At 45.2% G+C, this 24553-nt stretch overlaps 1 protein-coding gene across 4 annotated transcripts in view; it reads right to left on the minus strand.

Annotated features, from left to right (window-relative positions):
* The window catches only part of SEPTIN11 (septin 11), a 131256-nt gene extending 109667 nt beyond the window's left edge, over nucleotides 1-21589 (minus strand). For 2 of the 4 annotated variants that reach the window (XM_069743224.1, XM_069743222.1), the window contains exon 1: nucleotides 21420-21589. In XM_069743224.1, coding sequence (XP_069599325.1) covers nucleotides 21420-21446 — 27 coding nt within the window. In that variant the 5' untranslated portion in view covers nucleotides 21447-21589. Of the gene's footprint in view, nucleotides 1-21261 lie in introns of all 4 variants that reach the window. The other 2 variants (XM_069743220.1, XM_069743221.1) reach the window with 2 other exon arrangements.
* Nucleotides 21590-24553: the final 2964 nt, after the last annotated feature.

Raw genomic sequence — 24553 nt, forward strand, 5'->3', positions numbered from 1 at the left:
CCGATACTTCACACGTGGGGGTAAACCACTGTTTGGGCACATGGTAAGGCTCGGAAGGGAAGGAGCGCCATTTGACTTTTTGAATGAAAAATTATCTCCATCGTTAGCGGACACCATGTCGCGTTTGGAGAGACCCTGTGTGCTTAAACATTGGAGCTCCCCCACAAGTGACCCCATTTTGGAAACTGGACCCCCCAAGGAACTTATCTAGATGCCTAGTGAGCACTTTAAACCCTCAGGTGCTTCACAAATTGATCCGTAAAAATGAAAAAGTACTTTTTTTTCACAAAAAATTTATTTTCGCCTCAATTTTTTCATTTTCACATGGGCAATAGGATAAAATGGATCCTAAAATTTGTTGAGCAATTTCTCCCGAGTACGCCGATACCTCATATGTGGGGGTAAACCACTGTTTGGGCACACGGCAGGGCTCGGAAGGGAAGGCGCGCCTTTTAACTTTTTGAATGGAAAATTAGCTCCAATTGTTAGCGGACACCATGTCGCATTTGGAGAGCCCCTGTGTGCCTATGCAATGGAGCTCCCCCACAAGTGACCCCATTTTGGAAACTAGACCCCCCAAGGAACTTATCTAGATGCATACTGAGCACTTTAAACCCCCAGGTGCTTCACAGAAGTTTATAATGCAGAGCCATGAAAATAAAAAATAATTTTTCTTTTCTCAAAAATGATTTTTTAGCCTGGAATTTCCTATTTTGCCAATGGTAATAGGAGAAATTGGACCACAAATGTTGTTGTCCAGTTTGTCCTGAGTATGCAGATACCCCATATGTGGGGGTAAACCACTGTTTGGGCGCACGGCAGGGCTCAGAAGGGAAGGCACGCCATTTGGCTTTTTAAATGGAAAATTATCTCCAATCATTAGCGGACACCATGTCGCGTTTGGAGAGCCCCTGTGTGCCTAAACATTGGAGATCCCCCACAAATTACCCCATTTTGGAAACTAGACCCCCAAAGGAACTAATGTAGATGTGTAGTGAGCAGTTTGAACCCTCAAGTGCTTCACAGAAGTTTATAACGCAGAGCCATGAAAATAAAAAAAAAAAATTATTTTCTCAAAAATGAATTTTAGCCCGCAATTTTTTATTTTCCCAAGGGTAACAGGAGAAATTTGACCCCAAAAGTTGTTGTCCAGTTTCTCCTGAGTACGCTGATACCCCATATGTGGGGGTAAACCACTGTTTAGGCACATGCTGGGGCTCGGAAGTGAAGTAGTGACGTTTTGAAATGCAGACTTTGATGGAATGGTCTGCGGGCGTCACATTGCGTTTGCAGAGCCCCTGGTGTGCCTAAACAGTAGAAACCCCCCACAAGTGACCCCATTTTGGAAACTAGACCCCCAAAGGAACTTATCTAGATGTGTGGTGAGCACTTTCAACCCCCAAGTGCTTTACAGAAGTTTATAACGCAGAGCCGTGAACATAATAAATACGTTTTCTTTCCTCAAAAATAATTTTTTAGCCCAGAATTTTTTATTTTCCCAAGGGTTACAGGAGAAATTGGACCACAAAAGTTGTTGTCCAGTTTCTCCTGAGTACGCTGATGCCCCATGTGTGGGGGTAAACCACTGTTTGGGCACACGTGGGGGCTCAGAAGGGAAGTAGTGACTTTTGAAATGCAGACTTTGATGGAATGGTCTGCGGGCGTCACGTTGCGTTTGCAGAGCCCCTGGTGTGCCTAAACAGTAGAAACCCCCCACAAGTGACCCCATTTTGGAAACTAGACCCCCCAAGGAACTTATCTAGATATGTGGTGAGCACTTTGAACCCCCAAGTGCTTCACAGACGTTTACAACGCAGAGCCGTGAAAATAAAAAATCATTTTTCTTTCCTCAAAAATGATGTTTTAGCAAGCAATTTTTTATTTTCTCAAGGGTAACAGGAGAAATTGGACCCCAGTAATTGTTGCGCAGTTTGTCCTGAGTATGCTGGTACCCCATATGTGGGGGTAAACCACTGTTTGGGCACACGTCGGGGTTCGGAAGTGAGGGAGCACCATTTGAATTTTTGAATACAAGATTGGCTGGAATCAATGGTGGCGCCATGTTGCGTTTGGAGACCCCCTGAAGTGCCTAAACAGTGGAAACCCCTCAATTCTACCTCCAACACACCCCTAACCCTTATCCCAACTGTAGCCGTAACCCTAATCACAACCCTAACCCCAACACACCCCTAACCACAACCCTAACCCCAACACACCCCTAACCCTAACCACAACCCTAATTCCAACCCAACTCTAAGGCTATGTGCCAACGTTGCGGATTCGTATGAGATTTTTCAGCATCATTTTTGAAAAATCCGCGGGTAAAAGGCACTGCGTTTTACCTGTGGATTTACCGTGGATTTCCAGTGTTTTTTGTGCGGATTTCACCTGTGGATTCCTATTGAGGAACAGGTGTAAAACGCTGCGGAATCCGCACAAAGAATTGGCATGCTGCGGAAAATACAACGCAGCGTTCCCGCGCGGTATTTTCTGCACCATGGGCACAGCGGATTTGGTTTTCCATATGTTTACATGGTACTGTAAACCTGATGGAACACTGCTGCGGATCCGCAGCGGCCAATCCGCACCGTGTGCACATAGCCTAATTCTAAAGGTATGTGCACACGCTGCGGAAAACGCTGCGGATCCGCAGCAGTTTCCCATGAGTTTACAGTTCAATGTGAACCTATGGGAACCAAAAATCGCTGTACACATGCTGCGGAAAAACTGCACGGAAACGCAGCGGTTTACATTCCGCAGCATGTCACTTCTTTCTGCGGATTCCGCAGCGGTTTTACAACTGCTCCAATAGAAAATCGCAGTTGTAAAACCGCAGTGAAATGCGCAGAAAAACCGCGGTAAATCGGCAGCGGTTTAGCACTGTGGATTTTTCAAATCCGCTGCGGAAAAATCCGCATAGGACCAGAATACGTGTGCACATACCGAAACCCTAACCCTAGCCCTAACCCTACCCCTAACCCTACCCCTAACCCTAGCCCTACCCCTAACCCTACCCCTAACCCTACCCCTAACCCTAACCCTACACCTACCCCTAACCCTAGTTCTTACCCCAACCTTAGTGAAAAAAAAAAAAATTCTTTATTTTTTTTATTGTCCCTATCTATGGGGGTGACAAAGGGGGGGGGTCATTTACAATTTTTTTTATTTTGATCACCGAGATATAACCTATCTCAGTGATCAAAATTCACTCTGGAACGAATCTGCCGGCCGGCAGATTCGGCGGGCGCACTGCACATGCACCCGCCATTTTGGAAGATGGCGGCGCCCAGGAAAGAAGACGGACGGACCTCGGGCGGCCAGGTAAGTATAAGGGGGGGGAGATCAGGGCACGGGGGGGGCGTCGGAGCACGGGGGGGTGGATCGGATCATGGGGGGGGGGTGGATTGGAGCACGGGGAAGGATTGGAGCACGGGGTGAGGGATCGCTGTGCGGGGGGGTGGATCGGAGCACGGGGGTGTCGCTGTGTGCGGGGGGGGGATCGGAGTGCGGGGGGGTTTGATTGGAGCGCGGGGGGTGTGATTGGTGCACGGGGAAGCGGACAGGAGGACGGGGGAGCGGAGCACAGGACGGAGGGGAGCGGACCACAAATCGGGGGGCTGGGGGGGCGATCGGTGGGGTGGGGTAGGTGCACATAAGTGTTTCCAGCCATGGCCGATGATATTTCAGCATCGGCCATGGCTGGATTGTAATATTTCACCAGTTTTTTAGGTGAAATATTACAAATCGCTCTGATTGGCAGTTTCACTTTCAACAGCCAATCAGAGCGATCGTAGCCACGAGGGGGTGAAGCCACCCCCCCTGGGCTAAACTACCACTCCCCCTGTCCCTGCAGATCGGGTGAAATGGGAGTTAACCCTTTCACCCGGCCTGCAGGGGCGCGATCTTTCCATGACGCATATGCTGCGTCATGGGTCGGAATGGCACCGACTTTCATGACGCAGCGTATGCGTCAAAGGTCGGGAAGGGGTTAACGGACTGACAGAGTGGAGGGGTAGAGAAACTTTTTTTTTCTCTCTCCAAGAGTGAGAAAACCTGATGCCACTGTCATCAAACTCTGATCAGAATAACTGGACCGTTTTTCTTGGATGAAGCAAGTACGATCACGGTCATGTGAGCCTATTCTGACCTGGAGAGTCTCTGCAAAGCAGTAGCGTCATGGAGAAGATGAGCAAATGGCATTAGACGCTGAAAAGTTCAGTGGTTGGTGAGTATATTAATACACTCACACTATAATGCATGTACATATACATAATTTAACCCTTTTACCCCCAAGGGTGGTTTGCACATTAATGATCAGGCCAATTTTTACAATTCTGACCACTGTTCTTTATGAGGTTATAACTGGAACGCTTCAACAGATCCCGGTGATTCTACACTGTTTTCTCGTCACATATTGTATTTCATGATAGTGGTAAAATTTCTTTGATATGACTTGCGTTTATTTGTGAAAAAGCGGAAATATTGTGACAATTTCGCAATTTTCCAACTTTGAATTTTCATGTCCTTTAAAACACAGAGCTATGTCACACAAAAAACTTAATAAGGCTACGTTCACATTTGCATTGTGCGATGTTGCGTTGGCGACCCAACGCACAACGCAAACAAAAACGCACGCTAAAACGCATAGTTTTGCGACGCATGCGTCCTTTTTTGCCGAATTTTGGACGCAAAAAATATGCATCTTGCTGTGTCCTCTGCGCCCTAACGCTTGCGGCAAAAAAAACGCATGCATCGCAAAACGCATGTCCATGCGCCCCCATGTTAAATATAGGGGCGCATGGCGCATGCGTCGCCGCAGCTGCGCCCGACGCAGCCCGGCAGAACGCAAATGTGAACGTAGCCTAAGTAACATTTCTCACATGTCTGCTTTACATCAGCACAATTTTGGAACCAACATTTTTTTTTGTTAGGGAATTATTAAGGGTTAAAAGTTCACTAGCGAATTCTCATTTTTACAACACCATTTTCTTTTAGGGACCACATCACATTTGAAGTCATTTTGAGGGGTCTATATGATAGAAAATAACCAAGTGTGACACCATTCTAAAAACTGCACCCCTGAAAGTGCTCAAATCCACATTCAAGAAGTTTATTAATCCTTCAGGTGTGTCACAGGAATTCTTGGAATGTTTAAAAAAAAATGAACATTTAACTTTTTTTTTTCACAAAAAGTTTACTTCAGATTCAGTTTGTTTTATTTTACCAAGGGTAACAGGAAAAATTGGACCCCAAAAGTTGTTGTGCAATTTGTTCTGAGTAAGCTAATACCCCATATGTGGGGGTAAACCACCGTTTGGGTGCATGGCAGAGCTCGGAAGGGAAGGAGTGCCGTTTTGGAATGCAAACTTTGATGGAATGGTCTGCGGACGTCACATTGCATTTGCAGAGCCCCTGATGGACCTAAACAGTAGAAACCCCCCACAAGGGACCCCATATTGGAAACTAGACACCCCAAGGAACTTATCTAGATGTGCTGTGAGAACTTTGAACTCCCAAGTGTTTCACTAAAGTTAGAGAACCTGTCACCCCCAAAATCGAAGGTGAGCTAAGCCCACCGGCATCAGGGGCTTATCTACAGCATTCTGGAATGCTGTAGATAAGCACCCGATGTATCCTGAAAGATGAGAAAAAGAGGTTAGATTATACTCACCCAGGGGCGTTCTCGCTGCGGTCCGGTCCGATGGGTGTCGCGGTCCGATCCAGCGCCTCCCATCTTCTTACGATGACGTCCTCTTCTTGTCTTCACGCTGCGGCTCCGGCGTACTTTGCCCTGTTGAGGGCAGAGCAAAGTACTGCAGTGCGCAGGCGTCAGGAAAGGTCAGAGAGGCCCGGCGGCTGCGCACTGCAGTACTTTGCTCTGCCCTCAACAGGGCAGACAAAGTACGCCTACGCCGGAGTCGCAGCGTGAAGACAAGAAGGGGACGTCACCCTATGAAGATGGGAGGCCCCGGACCGGACCGCGACGCCCATCGGATCGGACCGCCCGCCCAGGTGAGTATAATCTAACCTCTTTTTGGCCGGAATCACACATACGCGAGATAAGGCAGAGTCTCGCAGGTGAAATCCCTCCTCTGGCGCCGGCACTCTGGAGCGGAGCGTGCAGCCGCACAGCAACACATGGAGCTGCACATTCCGCTCCCAAGTGCCGGTGCCAGAGCTGGGTTTTCACCTGCGAGACTCGGCCGTATCTCGCGTATGTGTGATCCCGGCCTTACTCATCTTTCAAGATACATCGGGGGCTTATCTACAGCATTCCAGAATGCTGTAGATAAGCCCCTGATGTCGGTGGGCTTAGCTCACTGTCGATTTTGGGGGTGACAGCTTCCCTTTAATAACGCAGAGCCGTGAAAATAAAAAATCATTTTTTTAGCCCCAATTTTGTATTTTCACAAGGGTAACAGGAGAAATTGGACCCCAAAAGTTGCTGTCCAATTTGTCCTGAGTACGCTGATACCCCATATGTGGGAGAAAACTACTATTTGGGCACACATCGGGGCTCGGAACGGAAGTAGTGACGTTTTGGAATGCAGAATTGATTGAATGGTCTGCGGGCGTCATGTTGCGTTTGCAGAGCCACTGATGTGCTTAAACAGTAGATGTCATTTTGGAAACTAGACCCCCCCCCCCCAGGAACTTATCTAGATGTGCTGTGACTTTAAACCCCCAAGTGTTTCCCTAAAGTTTATAACTAAGAGCTGTTGGGAACAAAATGATTTTTTAGCCCCCAAATTTTTATTTTCACAAGGGTAACAGGAGAAATTGGACAGAAAAGTTGTTGTGCTATTTGTCCTGAGTACGCTGATGCCCCATATGTGGGGGTAAATCACTGTTTGGGCAGAGCTCGGAATGGGAGGAGCAGCATTTGAATTTTTCAGCACAGAATTGAGATGGAACTGAGATCGGACGCCATGTCGCATTTGGAGAGCCCCTGATGTGCCTAAACAGTGGAAACACCCCCAATTCTAACTCCAACCCTAACCCCAACACACCCCTAACCCTAATCCCAACCCTAACCATAACCCTAACCACACCCCTAACCTGCACACATCCCTAACCCCAACCCTAACCACAACCCTAAGCCCAACACACCCCTAACTCTATTCCCAACTCTAACCATAACCCTAACCACACTCCTAACCCTGACACACCCCTAACCCTAATCCCATCCCTAACTCTAATCCCAACCGTAAGCGTAATTCCAACCCTAACCCTAATGCAAACCCTAACCCTAACTTTAGCCCCAACCCTAACTTTAGCGCCCACCCTGAACCTAATTTTAGCCCCAATCCTAACCTTAACTTTAGCCCTAACCCTAATGGGAAAATGGAAATAAATTTAAAAAATTACTGTATTCTTTTTCCCTAACTAAAGGGTTGATAAAGGGGAGTTTGATTTACTATTTATAGTGGGTTTTTATGTGTGGCAGCTGTCACACACTAAAAGACGCTTTTTATTGCAAAAAATGTTTTTTGCATCACCACATTTGGAGAGCTATAATTTTTCCATATTTTGGCCCACAGAGTCATACGAGGTCTTGTTTTTTGAGGGATGAGTTGACGTTTTTATTGGTACCATTTTCGGGCACATGATATTTTTTGGTCGCTTTTTATTACGATTTTTGGGAGGCAGAATGAAAAAAAAACAGCAATTCATGAATTTCTTTTGGGGGGGTGTTTATACTGCTCCGGGTGTGGTAAAATTGATAAAGCAGTTTTATTCTTCGGGTTAGTATGATTACAGCGATACCTCATTTATATCTTTTTTTATGTTTTGGTGCTTTTATACAATAAAAACTCTTTTATATAAAAAATAATTTTTGCATCGCTTTATTCTGAGAGCTATAACTTTTTTATTTTTTCGCTGATGATGCTGTATTGCGCCTCTTTTTTTTGCAGGACAAGATGATGTTTTCAGCGGTACCATGTTTATTTATCTGTCTTTTTCATCACGCGTTATTCCACTTTTTGTTTAGCGGTATAATGATAAAGCATTCTTTTTTTTCTTTTTTCTATGGGGTTCACCAAAAGGGTTAACTAGTGGGAAATTTTATAGGTCGGGTCTTTATGGACGCTGCGATACTAAATATGTGTACTTTTATTGTTTTTGTATTTACATAAAGAAATGTATTTATTGTAAAAAAAAAATTTTCTTTATTTAGGAATTTTCAAAAAAATATTTTTACACATGCTAATATTTTTTTTTTTTTTACATTGTCCCAGTATGGGACATCACTATATAAAGTCTGACACTTTGCACTGCACTGTATCAGATCAGTGATTTGACAAGCAGTGAAGGAGGCTTGCCGATGCCTGCGCTTAGCAGGCACTGAGAAGCCACCTCCCTGCAGGACCCCGCGGCCATCTTGGAGCCGGGGGTCTGAAAGGACAACCTCAGGACAACACGATCACATCGCATTGTTCTGAAGGAAGCACGCAGGGAGGCCCCTCCCTGCGCGATGCTTCTCTATGCCTCTGCCGGCACCGAAACGCTGCGATCATGTTTGATCGCAGTGTTCCGGGTTTAAAGTGCTGGGAACGGTCCGTAACCGCTCCTGGCACTTAGTGCCGGGTGTCAGCTGTGAGAATCAGCTGACACCCGGCCCCATTTGGCTGCACACCACCCGTGTGCGCGGCCGATCAGCTTTCGCCATACTATCCCGTCCATGGTCATACGGGCCTGGGTCACATGGACAGGACAGTACGTCGGATGTTCGAAAAGGTTTTATTAAAAAAATAAAGAATGGGTTGAAATTGATAAGTCTGCAGTCACTCTGTGTGACTTCTGAATCTCCCAGTGCACACAATGTGCGCTACGATGATTCACCTGTTTCTGAGACGGGACCGGAGGGTATGTAAGAGTTAGGCTGAAGTCACACTTGCCGTATGAAAAATCGGTCCAATTCTCGCACCAATGATCTCAGTATGGACATCCGTGTGTAATGCGCTCGCAATGCGATGATGCGACTTACTCGCATCTATGTATCCGTATGACATCTTTATGACATACATTTCTCATTGCTTTTCCTCATTGAATTTAATGGGCTCAATGGGCTGAAATGAGGAAAATGCTTGAGTATTTCTCGCAAGTCACACTGATGGTCTGTGTGGTGTGCGAGTTTTTCCTCACACCCATAGACTCGCTTTGGCGAGACTCTCGCACGTACAATACTGCCGAGAAAAAAAAACTGTGATGGGAGCTGTCCATAGATTAACAGTGATCTGAGTGCTATGTGATTTTTTTTCTCGCATAGCACTCGTCCGTATTCCTCTCAAGTGTGACTCTGGCCTTATACCCTTGTATTGAGAGAGGCTGCGCCCCTTCAAGTGACATGGCCGTCCAAGGAGCGTGGGCTAGCTCAGTACACTTGTAAGGTCACGCTCAATACAAGTGTATGGCGCAAGGCTGCGCCCACTAGACGGCTTCTGCCCGGTAATATGCATACTGCACATATCACCGCCATTCCCACCTTATAAATCGGTTAATCATCGAAGCGTACAGTGCATACGATGAAGGGATTGATAAGTCTGCAATTACACAGAGTGACTGCAGACTTATCAATTTTGACCGGACAATCCCTTTCAGGGAAGCAAGGTTGGATATCAACAAAACAGTCCTGAGACAGTTGAATACCAGCCAAGACATGACCGTGATGCATGCGAGAACCACAGCAACATGCGTTTTTTTCCCATTGAGCATTCATGACTACCCAGTTTTGTGAGCTAAGAGCGGTTTTACTGTAAAAATTTCAAAAATCTGCCATTTTGACGTAAAATCTAGTTTCGGAATTGTTTTTGGCTGCATTTTGGGGTATCTATACTTAATGGATTGTAGCTTCTGCTGTCTAAATGTGCCGATTTCAGCGGGTTCAAAACAGATGACATGAGGGTCTCGTAGTTTAAATTTAAATGCCTCATCCGTTTGTTCTTCAGGCAAATAAGCTGCTGCCATAAGTCTGTCACTGGCTAACTTTGCTCTCCCCACACAGAACACATGAATGGTCAGAAGAGATAAAGGCTGGCATCTAGGTACCTAAAAAACATTTGTATCCATTATCTTTTTTTTTTTCTTAAGATGAATTACATGAATAGCTTATATTTAAAGAAGACGTTGCCTTGCACTTACTTGTAAATTCCTTTCTGGGGATTCCTTTCTAATTTTGGGCATTTGGTTCTAGGGCGACAATGATTGTGCGACCACAAACTTCAGACAAGTCGTACAACCAAAAACATTTGTGCAACATGTCTATGACTTGTCATGCAACTATTCTATAATTTTGTAATAAAACAATCCAACTGCAGGCAGGCGTTTGAGTTACAAGTCGCAGACAGTGAACGTACACTGAAATGTCTGAGGGCAAAATTCCATGTCACTAGTTACGGTACTAAAAGTCCGACAGGGTTGACTTTTTTTAACTAGGGCTGTAGAGTCAGTAAGCCAAACCACTGACTCCTCAATTTCTCAACTCCGACCCCAACTGTGACTTCACAGACCTGCTTTTTTCTGACTGTTATATCATGGTAGACTGCAAATTATTAGACGTGATATTGCAGTGCGACACGAAAATCATTGTGCAAAGTGACAAAGGTTGCCATGTGGCGCTATCCTTAAGGCCGGGGTCACACTAGACCGTAATATGGCCGAGTGCAATGCAATAAAAAAATCGCATTGCACTCGGACCAATGTTACCATATGGGGCAGCTCCCACCAGCCGACTTTGTCGGCCGTTTTCCTCGGTCCGAGACAATCGCAGCATGCTGTGATTGTCTCGGACCGAGGAAAACGCTCGGCTCACTCGCACCCATATAAGCCTATGGGTGCGAGTGAGACAGCGCACACCACTCGGATATCATCTGAGTGATGTGTGCTATAAGCTGACCCCAGCAATGGAGGAGATGGAGAAATTCATTTCTCCGCCTCCTCCGCAGCTGTGCTCCGATCCTCCCTGTGCGAGAGAATCGGAGCACAAACGAATGACACTCGGCTCCTGCACTGCTGCAAGCAGGAGCCGAGGGTCATTAGCATATCGCATCCGATGTTCTCGCATCGGATGCAATACGCTAGTGTGACCCCGGCCTAAAGGATACAATTTAAAGAAGAAATGTGGTAACAAATAGGAGGAATATTAGGGCTGTCAGCAAAGAAAGTATATCCATTTTTTTAAACATAATTGTGCTGGATTACAGTTGAATGTGCTTTTTAGTGATGAGCGACTGTGCTCGTTACTCAAGTTTTCCGAGCATGCTCGGGTGTTCCCTGAGTATCTTGGGCGTGCTCGTAGATTATGTTTTTGTCTCTGCAGTTGCATGATTTGCGGCTGCTAGACAGCCTGAATACATGTGGAGATTTCCTAACAAGCAAATATGTTTTTTAGGTACCTAGATGCCAGCCTTTATCTCTTCTGACCATTCATGTGTTCTGTGTGGGGAGAGCAAAGTTAGCCAGTGACAGACTTATGGCAGCAGCTTATTTGCCTGAAGAACAAACAGACGCCCAAGATACTCAGGGAACACCCGAGAATGCTCGTAAAACTCAAGTAACGAGCACACTCGCTCATCACTACTCTTAATGAATCAGGAGCATCCAACGAGTGGTGTGTGTCTCCATTTTCCTCATCACATTTCTTACTCCAACCCCTGTCTGGAGAAAGAATTAGATGAGCTGTAGCGTCACATCCTCGCTGCCGTGCTCCTGTCCCATTTTGGTGCGGCTCGGAGAAACTGGCGTAACAAAGCCAAAAGTCACCAAATCTTTTCGCAAATGTAAGTTGTGCAGATATTTTGCATCTTTTCAACGCAATTTACACCATAATTCTGCCAAAATCGCTTTGATAAATTGGGACATATAAGCATGTTGGAATATACATTATTGCTATGAAAAATGCAATATAACAATAAGCACATTGCACACCAGCAATTTGATGTGAATACATAGAAATATCCATAACATGAAACACGTCAACGAGTTTTGTTCTTCTTTTGGAAAAATAAATTTCAAACTTCAAAAGAGAAAAGCCGACAATGCTGAATTACTGTAACAAATCCTCAAAGACTAAACTACTCCTGCATACATTCATCTTGCCTGATTTATCATTCTCAAAGGAAGGAAGAGCCAATTGCTATGGGTGTGCCTGATGACATCAGCAATGACATCCTGGTGACACCCTATGTCCCACTTCCAGTCATTAAAAGATGTTTGGCAATTAACCAATAACGCAATTAATATATCCTATTGCTTGGTATTTATGCTACTATCAAAATTGCTTGCCAAGTTTAAATAATATTCTATGGTGAAAGCAATATTTTGCTAGACAACTTGCAGTCTTTTGTTTCAAACAGTCTTGCTGAATAAAAAAAGGAGCGCAATACTAATCTTCACTCTTCACTCATTTTGCCCAAAACATCAAAATGCAGGCATACTACAGCGTCAAGCCAGTTACCGCTAGCCTCCATGACAAATATTTTGCACTCCTATGCCTTGGTGAAAGTTTGAGGCCATGATGGGAACTGATATGTACATGAAATTTTCTGTAGCACTAATTTATCAAGCACTATAGTAGTCAAGTTTGCTAAAGAGGATCGGCTACCAGGTCAAGTGGCCAGTTTTGGGCATTATTTTATTCCAGCTGCTTCCCTTGTACTTTTTTTTTTAAATATGCCATATGGTTTCAGAAACATGGGCTTTTTATCCAGTGCTAATTTTACTTATCTCTACCAAGGGGCCAAGGCTGCAGGGTTATGGAGTCGGAGTCGATGTCCATTTTGGTAGAGTCAGACTTGGTATAAAATGGGCTGACTCTGACTCCTAAAATACAGTATATAATAAATTGGGTACAGTAGTACAAGGCAGGATGTGCTGTAAATATTTTCATAAGAATTTGGGAACGTTATGAAATGTCCTATGTCTGTTCCGTTCTGGATCTAAGGTTCTGGGCTTTAAGTTGATATGAATCTGTGCTGCACTTTATGTACATGCTCAGTAGTGACCAGTGCTGTGGAGATGTAAGTCAGGGAAATTGAGGGGTTGAAGTTAGTGACTTGTTACTCGGGTTTCCCCGAGCATGCTCGGGTGGTCTCCGAGTATTTGGTTGTGCTCAGAGATTTAGTTTTTGTCACCTCAGCTGCACGATTTGCGACTGCCAGACAGGCTGAACACATGTGGGGATTCCCTAACAAACAGGCAACCCTCACATGTGTTCAAGCTGTCTAGCAGTCGCAAATCATGCAGCTGAGGCGACGAAAACTAAATCTCATGGCACGCCAAAATACTCGGAGACCACTCGAGCATGCTTGGAGAAACTCGAGTAACGCGTATACTCGCTCATCACTAGTTGGAGTTAGAAGTTTGGCTTAACGACTCCACAGCCCTGAGTGGCTCACAGGGTTCTCTGGTGACCTGTCTTTAGGTTGCTCTGCATAATTATCCTGTAAGTAACACCCCTTGGTACAAACCATAAAAACCTGTATCTCTGGTTCCATATGGCAAATTTAAAAAGAAAAAAAACTCAAGGGAGCAGCAAGAATAAAATAAGAGCAAAAACTGACCACTTGGTCTTGTGACAGGTCCTCTTTAAAGTGGTTTTCCCACTTATAAAAAAGTGAATCATAAATGTTAGCTGTCATGTAAATTAATAAAAGCAGATAGTACTGACCCTCCCCAGGCCTAACTCTACTTAGCTGTTTCGGTCTGGCTGTAGTAGTCATTCTCTGCTCTTAACAGTACCCTGCCTAATTTTATCTTTAGTGTCTTTGTGGTGATACATCATTATTAGCTGGTTTCTAGCAGAGTTCAGCTCTCATTCACTCCTCTAGAAGAGGACTTAAAGGGAACCTGTTACCCCCAAAATCGAGGGTGAGCTAAGCCCACCAGCATCAGGGGCTTATCTACAGCATTCTGGAATGCTGTAGATAAGCCCCCGATGTATCCTAAAAGATAAGAAAAAGAGGTTAGATTATACTCACCAAGGGGCGGTCCCTAGTCCGGTCCGATGGGTGTCGCGGTTCGGCGCCTCCCATCTTTATCAGATGACGTCCTCTTCTGGTCTTCATGCTGCGGCTCCAGCGCAGGCGTACTTTGTCTGCCCTATTGAGGGCAGAGCAAAGTACTGCACTGCGCAGGCGCCGGGCCTCTCTGACCTTTCCTGGCGCCTGCGCACTGCAGTACTTTGCTCTGCCCTCAACAGGGCAGACAAAGTACGCCGGAGCCGCAGCGTGAAGACCAGAAGAGGACGTCATCCTATGAAGATGGGAGGCCCCGGACCGGACTGCGATGCCCATCGGATCGGACCGCCCGCGTGAGTATAATATAACCTCTTTTTCTCATCTTTTAGGATACAACGGGGGCTTATCTACAGCATTACAGAATGCTGTAGATAAGCCCCTGATGCCGGTGGGTTTAGCTCACCCTCGATTTTGGGGGTGACAGGTTCCCTTTAACAACACTAGGAAGTGCCAAGTTGAGCTGTGTTTATTGCAATCTGCTGATAGATCAGTAAAATGAAACTGCAATTGCCACTGTATTGATGCATATGGCAGAAGATCGTCCTCTGCCATATGTATCAACAGAACAGCATTTGCAGTTTTTCATCACTGATATGGCGGTAGGGGGCAACAAACACAGCCTAGCTCAGCATTGCCAAGTAATTACAAGCTCTTGTGGAAGAGTTCAGGAAAGTTGAGCTCTGCTAGAAACCAGCTAACAAAGATGTAAAACCACAAGACAAGTACACTGATGAAGATAGCAGAAATAAATTCAGTCATGCAGGGTACTCTACAGGTGCACAAGGTTTATTCTAATGGTAGGATACAGAAGTACAGTCAGAGGTGGAAGCAGAGGATCAACCTGGAGCACTGGACTTCACCTGGACATTTCCAATGGAAACTGGAGGGTAAATAGAGCCTAGAGGGTCATCTTTTTGGAGGTCTGATATGTGCAAAATGGGACAAATTTAAAAATGAGGTGTTTTGACACAAATTAATCAATATACGGTAAATGAACTTAAGACTAGTTTGTGATTTTGGGAATAACCCTTTAAGAGTGTTGTCCCATAAATAAAATGTATCCCTTTTCTGCAGGATATATTTCAAGTTTAAGGCTATGTGCACATGTTCAGGATTTGTTGCAGAAATTTCCTTAGCAAAACAGGACATTTTCTGCAAGTAATCCGCATGCGTTTTAACCGCGTTTTTTTGCGGATTTTTCCGGAGGTTCCCAATGCAATAATATAGTGGGAAATCCGCAAAAAAGTAATGAACATGCTGCGTTTTTTACCGCGATGCGTTTTTTTTTTCGTGGAAAGAAACGCATCATGTGCACAAAAATTGCGGAATGCATTCTAAATGATGGGATGCATAATGTATGCGTTTTTTTCGTGTTTTTATAGCGAAAAAACGCGAAAAATCTGCAACGTGCGCACACAGCCTAAATGAGTGCATAAGAAAATCCTGCATACATGTAGTAGCTGGGAAAATGTACAGAATTAGAAACAAATTAGTGGAAATATCACCCCATATGACATATGATGCTGAACATTCCCACATTAAAGTGACAAGCAATTTCTCAAAGTGAAATTTACCAATAACAGCTGTGCATTATTAGAGTGTGGGAAAGTGGCTCAGAGAGCGAGAGACGCCAGATAACCCTTATGTTATTTCAACTCCTGTACAGACAAGTATCCACAACAGACAAATGAGGAAATGCATATATACCCAGCCATAGTACAAATATTTAATAAAAATACAAGATATGCAGAAAAACTGTTTCATCGTTTTAGAGGAAAACTAATCCTGATGTTCAACTCAACTGTATCTTCTATAGTACTCATATACCAGGTTTGGAAGTTGCTATGGTCAAATGCTTCAAACAATATGGGTTGCATTGCCATAACTTTGGGGTGACTCCATAGTCTGGTGCTAACTAGTGATGAGCGAGTATACTCGGTACTCGAGATTTCCTGAGCATGCTCGGTTGTCCTAGCAACCAGGCAACCTCCACATGTACTTATGCTGGCTAACAGATGTAAATCATTCAGCTGTGGCACGAAAAACTAAATCTCCGAGTACAAATACTCGGAGGACACCCGAGCATGCTCGAGAAATCTCGAGTACCGAGTATATTCGCTCATAATTAGTGCTAATGTGAGGTGTGAATGATCAATGTAATTACAACTTATCCATGTCTTACGTTTATTGTTCTCTGTTATCAACTATTTGGGGTTGGCAAGAAACTCGCTTATGTGTTCTTCAGTGGGCTGACTGTCAGCAAATACCGGAAAAAAAGAATCTACCTTGTTCACTAAAAACCCTCCTACACATTAGGCTGCCGTCACACTAGCAGTATTTGGTCAGTATTTTACATCAGTATTTGTAGCCAAAACCAGGAGTGGGTGATGAATGCAGAAGTGGTGACGTGTTTCTATTATACTTTTCCTCTGATTGTTCCACTCCTGGTTTTGGCTACAAATACTGATGTAAAATACTGACCAAATACTGCTAGTGTGACGGTACCCTTAAGGTACCTTCACACATAACGATATTGTTAACGATATCGTTGCTATTTGTGACGTAGCAACGATATCGTTAATGAAATCGTTCTGTGTGACAGCGACCAACGATCAGGCCCCTGCTGGGAGATCGTTGGTCGCTGAATAAAGTCCAGAACTTTATTTCGTCGCTGGACTCCCTGGAGACATCGCTGGATCGGCGTGTGTGACACCGATCCAGCGATGTCTTCACTGGTAACCAGGGTAAACATCGGGTAACTAAGCGCAGGGCCGCGCTTAGTAACCCGATGTTTACCCTGGTTACCATGCTAAAAGTAAAAAAAAACAAACACTAGATACTTACCTAACGCTGTCTGTCCTCCAGCGCTGTGCTCTGCACTCCTCCTGTACTGGCTGTGAGCCGGAAAGCAGAGCGGTGACGTCACCGCTCTGCTTTCCGGCTCCCAGACAGTACAGGAGGAGAGCAGAGAAGCAGAGCGCAGCGCTGGAGGACAGACGGCTGTAGGTAAGTATCTAGTGTTTGTTTTTTTTAACTTTTAGCATGGTATCCAGGGTAAACATCGGGTTACTAAGCGCGGCCCTGCGCTTAGTTACCCGATGTTTACCCTGGTTACCGGCATCGTTGGTCGCTGGAGAGCGGTCTGTGTGACAGCTCTCCAGCGACCAAACAGCGACGCTGCAGCGATCCGGATCATTGTCGGTATCGCTGCAGCGTCGCTTAATGTGAAGGGGCCTTTAGACTAACATTGGAGAAACACGACGCTATCAGCAGGCAGTCTAATTTGTATGGTGACCTCCTGATTCTTTCCAAACAGATAATTTCTGGGGACAGAAAGATCCGGTATGTCGGATTTCCAACATCAGATATTTTGTTCTCTGCTAGATGAGCCACGGGAGTGCTTGGCAAAGCCAACTTTTCCTGTGTATCGGGGACGCAACGATGGTTGTTGGCCAAGCAATCTACAAAAACAATTGTTTGGTAGGCCAGTATTTATTGTACATGGAAGGCTTAAAGGGAAAATTACACTTTGCAAAATGTTATTTACATGCAGATACAGGGTTAATCTACAGGTAAATAGTGGGGTAAGTTCACACAGGGCGTTTTTGCTGCGTTTTTTTTCTGCAGCAAAACCTGATTATCTTGGCAGGAAAGAAGTTGCGCCAAAAACGCAGGTTTAGGTGCCTTTTTGGTGCTTTTTTTTTTCTCTATGTGCATGACAATAAAGTTGCGTGCACACAGAGAAAAAAAATAACTTCCTGTAGATAAAATGGATAGAATGAAGATGGATAGAAGAGATAGATTGATTGAATAGATACATTACCTGTGGTATCCTCTTCCCTGGCATTTTCCCACGGTGCAGAGGTTACCTCAGGTCAGGCAGTGAGGGAGCGCAGGCTCGGTGACGTCAACGCTAGTTACTGAGCCTGCGCCCGCTGCGTATCATTCATTCCCCAGTAGCCTACAGCCGGGAGCGGTCACATTAGCAGCGTTCCCGGGTGTAAGCTTTATCTCCCCCAGTTAGGCTGCCATCACACTATCAGTATGTGGTCAGTATTTTACATCAGTATGTGTAAGCCAAAACCAGGAGTGGAAAAAATAGAGGAAAAGTATAATAGAAACATATGCACCACTTCTGGATTTATCACTCACTCCTGGTTTTGGCTGAGAAATACTGATGTAAAATACTGACCAAATACTGATAGTGTGACGGCAGCCTTACTGCGTGGGACACTCGTTATATTGGACTACGACGGACCAGGGAGTATACTTTTGCTCTTATATTTTATTTTTATTACAGAAGATCGATGGCTTCGCTTGGAATGGCAGAATAATAAAAAGACTGCAAAACTGTGTGGTGTTTTATTTCATTAAAATACTTTTTTCTGCATGTGTGTGTTTATTTAACCCTTTAATTGCTATAGGATTAGTAATGGACAGGTGTCTTATTGACGCCCCTCCATTACTAAGTCGGCTTAATGTCACCTTACAATAGCAAGGTGACATTAACTCCTTATTACCCCACTTGCCACCACTACAGGGCAAGTGGGAAGAGTCCGGCAAAGTGTCAGAAAATATAATGCACCTTTATCGGCTATTTTTTAGGCTGGGGGGCCTATATCAATGGCCCCTTACCAGCCTAAGAATACCAGCCCCCAGCTGTGAACTTTAGCAGCAGCAAAGCACAAAATACTGATCACACAAAAAAAAATGTGTGTGCATGAGATTTCTGAAATCTCATAGGCTTTGCTGGTACTGTAAAAAGCAGCTGAAAATTAGCGCAAAAAAACGCAGCAAAAACACCCAGTGTGAACTTACCCTTACGATGCTGTCTTACCTAAGATGCAGCTACCTGGAGAAAATTTACTTATTTTCCGGGAGCCACCTACCTTCACTCAAGCGGGTGTGCACACAGTCAACGCTCACAGCAATACTCATACCGTGAGTGCGGCTGAAAAATAACAGCACTTTGAAAGCTCTCTGTGCACATATACGTTGCAGAGCGGGCTGTCAATCAAAATGTTGAGGCGTGCTTATAGCTGCACTCACAGTAGTTAGCAGTGCTCTGATCGGTGACTGTAGCTGCTCCAAGCAGAGCCCCGTGAGTGAAAATTGGGTTGCTCCAGTAGAAAATAACTTAATTTTTGGGAAACAATAAACAGGGCCACGGGGTGAATTGTAATTTTTTCTGAGATCACAGGTTCCCATTAAAGAGAACCTGTCAGCAGGATTATGCACAGTAACCTACAGTGTCAGGTCGACGCCGTTATACTGATTACAATAATACCTTGGGTGATGAAATCTGTCTTGTGGTTGTTGTTTAATCTTTATTTTCAGTTAATGAGATTCTGGTGCTTCGGGGTGGGCCTGTTTGGGGGGGTCTTTATGTGGCACTTTACTTAGATATTCATCTGTATTGGCTTATGGCAGGTCACTGATCCTTCAGTGACCTGCCCCCGATTTTACATACTGAATATAAAATGGTTTGAAAAAAAAAAAAATCACATTCACCAAGCAGGCAACGGCGCCTGCGGTGTAGCATGATACAGGGGATAATATGCACATTTTCGTTTTATTTAGACATAGTTTTGTTTAAGATTTTTTTTTTTTAACAAAATGGCGTTGGCAGCTTTCTGATAGATGCTACTGTGGAGGCGCCGCCGGTGCCATTTTGGCAGACAAATAAAATAGGCTTCATCCAGATGGCGCCAGCGCAGTAGTATCTATTGGAAAGCGACAGATGCTACTGTGCAGGCGCCACCAGCACCATTTTGTTTGAAAAAAAAAAAAACACATTTCTCAAAATTATATGTCTAAATAAGACATAAATATGCATATTATCCCCCGTATCATGCCACAGCGCAGGTGCCTGCCTGATGAATGTGATTTTTGTTTTCAAACCATATTATGTTCAGTATGTAAAATAGGGATCAGTGACCTGTCAGAAGCCATCAGTATGAATACCTAATCAGAGCACCACATGAAGACCCCCCACAGGCCGCCGCAGAGAACGAGAATATTAACTCAAAACTGAAAATAAAGATTAAACAACAACCACAAGACGGATTTCATCACCAGGGATCACTGCAATCAGTATAACAGAGCCAACCTGACACTGTCTGTAGGTTACTCAGGACAATCGTACTGACGGGTTCCCTTTAAGTAGTACATCTACTAAAGGATATACTTTGTACATAAACATTTTGATACAACCAAGAAAGTCTAAAAAGTAAGGCCCAGTGACAACTTTCTGGGCATGTTGGGTTCTCAGTTTGGTGATTTTCCTGTCCTGATCCAATAACATTTGAAAATCAATTATTCTAACTGTTCTTCCAGCCTTCTCTTCTGAGTAAGAACTGGAGTGACAGCTAGAAAAATCCTTTATCATCATTCTGTAAAACTGAAGGAGAATTTTATTTGCTCCCATTGACACGCTCTGCCCACGCAGCAGAGATAGCCAGGCTGCATTCAGGGAGGAAATGATAACTGTTTGTCCAAGGGCTGGATGAGGGGGGAAGCTGAGCGGGATGGGGTGAGGCCTCTCCATCCGGCCATTGCAGCCAACAAAGAGATGCCTTCACATCTTATATTGTAACCTCTAACACCTCCGCAGGCGGGCTACCACATGCCAAATCACCAGCGCCCTCGTAGCCTTGGCTTATCATCTCACTGGGACTTCTGGCAAACTCCAAAGCTTGGACCAGAAAGAGGAGAAAGGACCGCACCCTTTTATTACAAGTACGAACATCTTCTTTGGGGAACTTGGAAAGGAGCGAGGCACAGAATTGGGACTTTTGCACTTGGCAGGGCCTCTGCAGTCATTGTTGGGTTTGTAAATAATCAAACATTGTAAAAGCTGTCCGCAGTACACAAGTATACAATAAAGAAGGTGCCCATCACGTCACTGCAGGCAGGTTAGGCCAAGGGGTGACCTATGCCATTTTATCAGTGCGCTCCCCAGTACTAGGCGGTATTCTGAGTGCTAGCTCTAGGGCCCACATCCCTTTAATAGGGCTCACATCCCTTTAATAGGGCTCACATCCCTTTAATAGGGCTAACAGCCTGGCACATGTTCCTGGCCCACATTACCCAGGCTGATACACAGTGTGTATGTAAACCAGGCAGGATGCTGGCACAGCTTCATGACACATGAGCCAGGCTAAAAATACATGGTGATGTGTGCACGGGCACCTATGAGAGGAGCGTGTGTGCCCTCACTGGCATGGCTCCTTACATAACTCACCCACGCCTCTGCCCATCCTCTGCTCTCCATGGCAGGATGCATCCACCACACGGGACCGTGGCGGACAAAGGAGCCCTGGGCTCAGCACTGGTCACTGATGGAGACACACGAGGGCTACACAGGGAGACATGATGCCATGCTAATCAGCGCCCACTTACTGTCTGCCTGCCCACTGCCACGGCCATGCTGCTGTCCTGCGGGTGCTGGAGGAGGAGAATGAAGGAAGGGAGAGAGCATGCGATCCTGCCAGATGCTGCACACAGCCTCACTGACTGCTGCTCCTCCAGCGCTGGAGGAACATGGCCACCACAGGGGAGGAGGGTCCTCACAACTCAGGAAAGGGGGAGGGGAGTCCGCACACACAGGAAAATGCTGAGCGGCCGAGAGCGGCTAGCCGTGTACCTCAGCTCCGGGGCTACGGGACTGGACAGGGATAATAAGCCCCGGGCGCCTCAGTCCCTCAGAGTGACGAGAAGTGTCCTATGGCGCTGTCTAGTACGGCGCCCCCCCTCTGTGCACAATGGAGGGTCCTGTGAATACTTGTGGCTGAGGGATGTGCGGGATAGTGTGTGCACTGGGGGGTCCGTTCGGGAACATTATGGACGTCGTCTATCTGGTGTTTCTCAGCCACAGCTCAATGAGGCATAGAGTTCCACAGCGACTTTGTTACATTGCATCTAATAATTGGCCGTGTGGTGGGCGACGTAACCGGCTGAGCATGTCATAAATGTCGCCAAGTGACCGTGTCATAAATGTCACCAAGTGACCGTGTTATAAATGTCGCCAAGTGTCTGTGTCATAAATGTCGCCAAGTGTCTGTGTCATAAATGTCGCCAAGTGACCGTGTCATAAATGTCGCCAAGTGACCGTGTTATAAATGTCGCCAAGTGTCTGTGTCATAAATGTCGCCAAGTGTCTGTGTCATAAATGTCGCCAAGTGACCATGTCATAAATGTCGCCAAGTGACCGTGTTATAAATGTCGCCAAGTGTCTGTGTCATAAATGTCACCAAGCGACCGTGTCATAAATGTCGCCAAGTGACCGTGTTGTAAATGTCGCCAAGTGACCATGTCATAAATGTCGCCAAGTGACCGTGTTATAAATGTCACCAAGTGACCGTGTCATAAATGTCACCAAGTGACCGTGTCATAAATGTCGCCAAGTGACCGTGTCGTAAATGTCACCAAATGACAGTGTCATAGATGTCACCAAGTGACGTGTCATAAATGTCACCAAGTGTCTATGTCATTAATGTTGCAACTTGGGACCATGTGATAAATGTTGCCAAGTGACCGTGTCATAAATGTCGCCAAGTGACCATGTCATAAATGTCACCAAGTGACCGTGTCATAAATGTCGCCAAGTGACCGTGTTGTAAATGTCGCCAAGTGACCATGTCATAAATGTCGCCAAGTGACCGTGTTATAAATGTCGCCAAGTGTCTGTGTGATAAATGTCGCCAAGTGACCGTGTCATAAATGTCGCCAAGTGACCATGTCATAAATGTCACCAAGTGACCGTGTCATAAATGTCGCCAAGTGACCGTGTTGTAAATGTCGCCAAGTGACCATGTCATAAATGTCGCCAAGTGACCGTGTTATAAATGTCACCAAGTGACCGTGTCATAAATGTCACCAAGTGACCCTGTCATAAATGTCGCCAAGTGACCGTGTCGTAAATGTCACCAAATGACAGTGTCATAGATGTCACCAAGTGACCGTGTCATAAATGTCGCCAAGTGTCTGTGTCATAAATGTCGCAAGGGACCATGTCATAAATGTCACCAAGTGTCTGTGTCATAAATGTCGCCAAGTGACCGTGTCATAAATGTCACCAAGTGACCGTGTTATAAATGTCGCCAAGTGTCTGTGTCATAAATGTCGCCAAGTGTCTGTGTCATAAATGTCGCCAAGTGACCGTGTCATAAATGTCGCCAAGTGACCGTGTTATAAATGTCGCCAAGTGTCTGTGTCATAAATGTCGCCAAGTGTCTGTGTCATAAATGTCGCCAAGTGACCATGTCATAAATGTCGCCAAGTGACCGTGTTATAAATGTCGCCAAGTGTCTGTGTCATAAATGTCACCAAGCGACCGTGTCATAAATGTCGCCAAGTGACCGTGTTGTAAATGTCGCCAAGTGACCATGTCATAAATGTCGCCAAGTGACCGTGTTATAAATGTCACCAAGTGACCGTGTCATAAATGTCACCAAGTGACCGTGTCATAAATGTCGCCAAGTGACCGTGTCGTAAATGTCACCAAATGACAGTGTCATAGATGTCACCAAGTGACGTGTCATAAATGTCACCAAGTGTCTATGTCATTAATGTTGCAACTTGGGACCATGTCATAAATGTTGCCAAGTGACCGTGTCATAAATGTCGCCAAGTGACCATGTCATAAATGTCACCAAGTGACCGTGTCATAAATGTCGCCAAGTGACCGTGTTGTAAATGTCGCCAAGTGACCGTGTTGTAAATGTCGCCAAGTGACCGTGTTATAAATGTCGCCAAGTGTCTGTGTGATAAATGTCGCCAAGTGACCGTGTCATAAATGTCGCCAAGTGACCATGTCATAAATGTCACCAAGTGACCGTGTCATAAATGTCGCCAAGTGACCGTGTTGTAAATGTCGCCAAGTGACCATGTCATAAATGTCGCCAAGTGACCGTGTTATAAATGTCACCAAGTGACCGTGTCATAAATGTCACCAAGTGACCCTGTCATAAATGTCGCCAAGTGACCGTGTCGTAAATGTCACCAAATGACAGTGTCATAGATGTCACCAAGTGACCGTGTCATAAATGTCGCCAAGTGTCTGTGTCATAAATGTCGCAAGGGACCGTGTCATAAATGTCACCAAGTGTCTGTGTCATAAATGTCGCCAAGTGACCGTGTCATAAATGTCACCAAGTGACCGTGTTATAAATGTCGCCAAGTGTCTGTGTCATAAATGTCGCCAAGTGTCTGTGTCATAAATGTCGCCAAGTGACCGTGTCATAAATGTCGCCAAGTGACCGTGTTATAAATGTCGCCAAGTGTCTGTGTCATAAATGTCGCCAAGTGTCTGTGTCATAAATGTCGCCAAGTGACTGTGTCATAAATGTCGCCAAGTGACCGTGTTATAAATGTCGCCAAGTGTCTGTGTCATAAATGTCACCAAGCGACCGTGTCATAAATGTCGCCAAGTGACCGTGTTGTAAATGTCGCCAAGTGACCCTGTCATAAATGTCGCCAAGTGACCGTGTTATAAATGTCACCAAGTGACCGTGTTGTAAATGTCGCCAAGTGAC

The sequence above is a fragment of the Ranitomeya imitator genome, chromosome 1 (assembly GCF_032444005.1).
Source record: "Ranitomeya imitator isolate aRanImi1 chromosome 1, aRanImi1.pri, whole genome shotgun sequence".
NCBI lineage: Eukaryota > Metazoa > Chordata > Amphibia > Anura > Dendrobatidae > Ranitomeya > Ranitomeya imitator.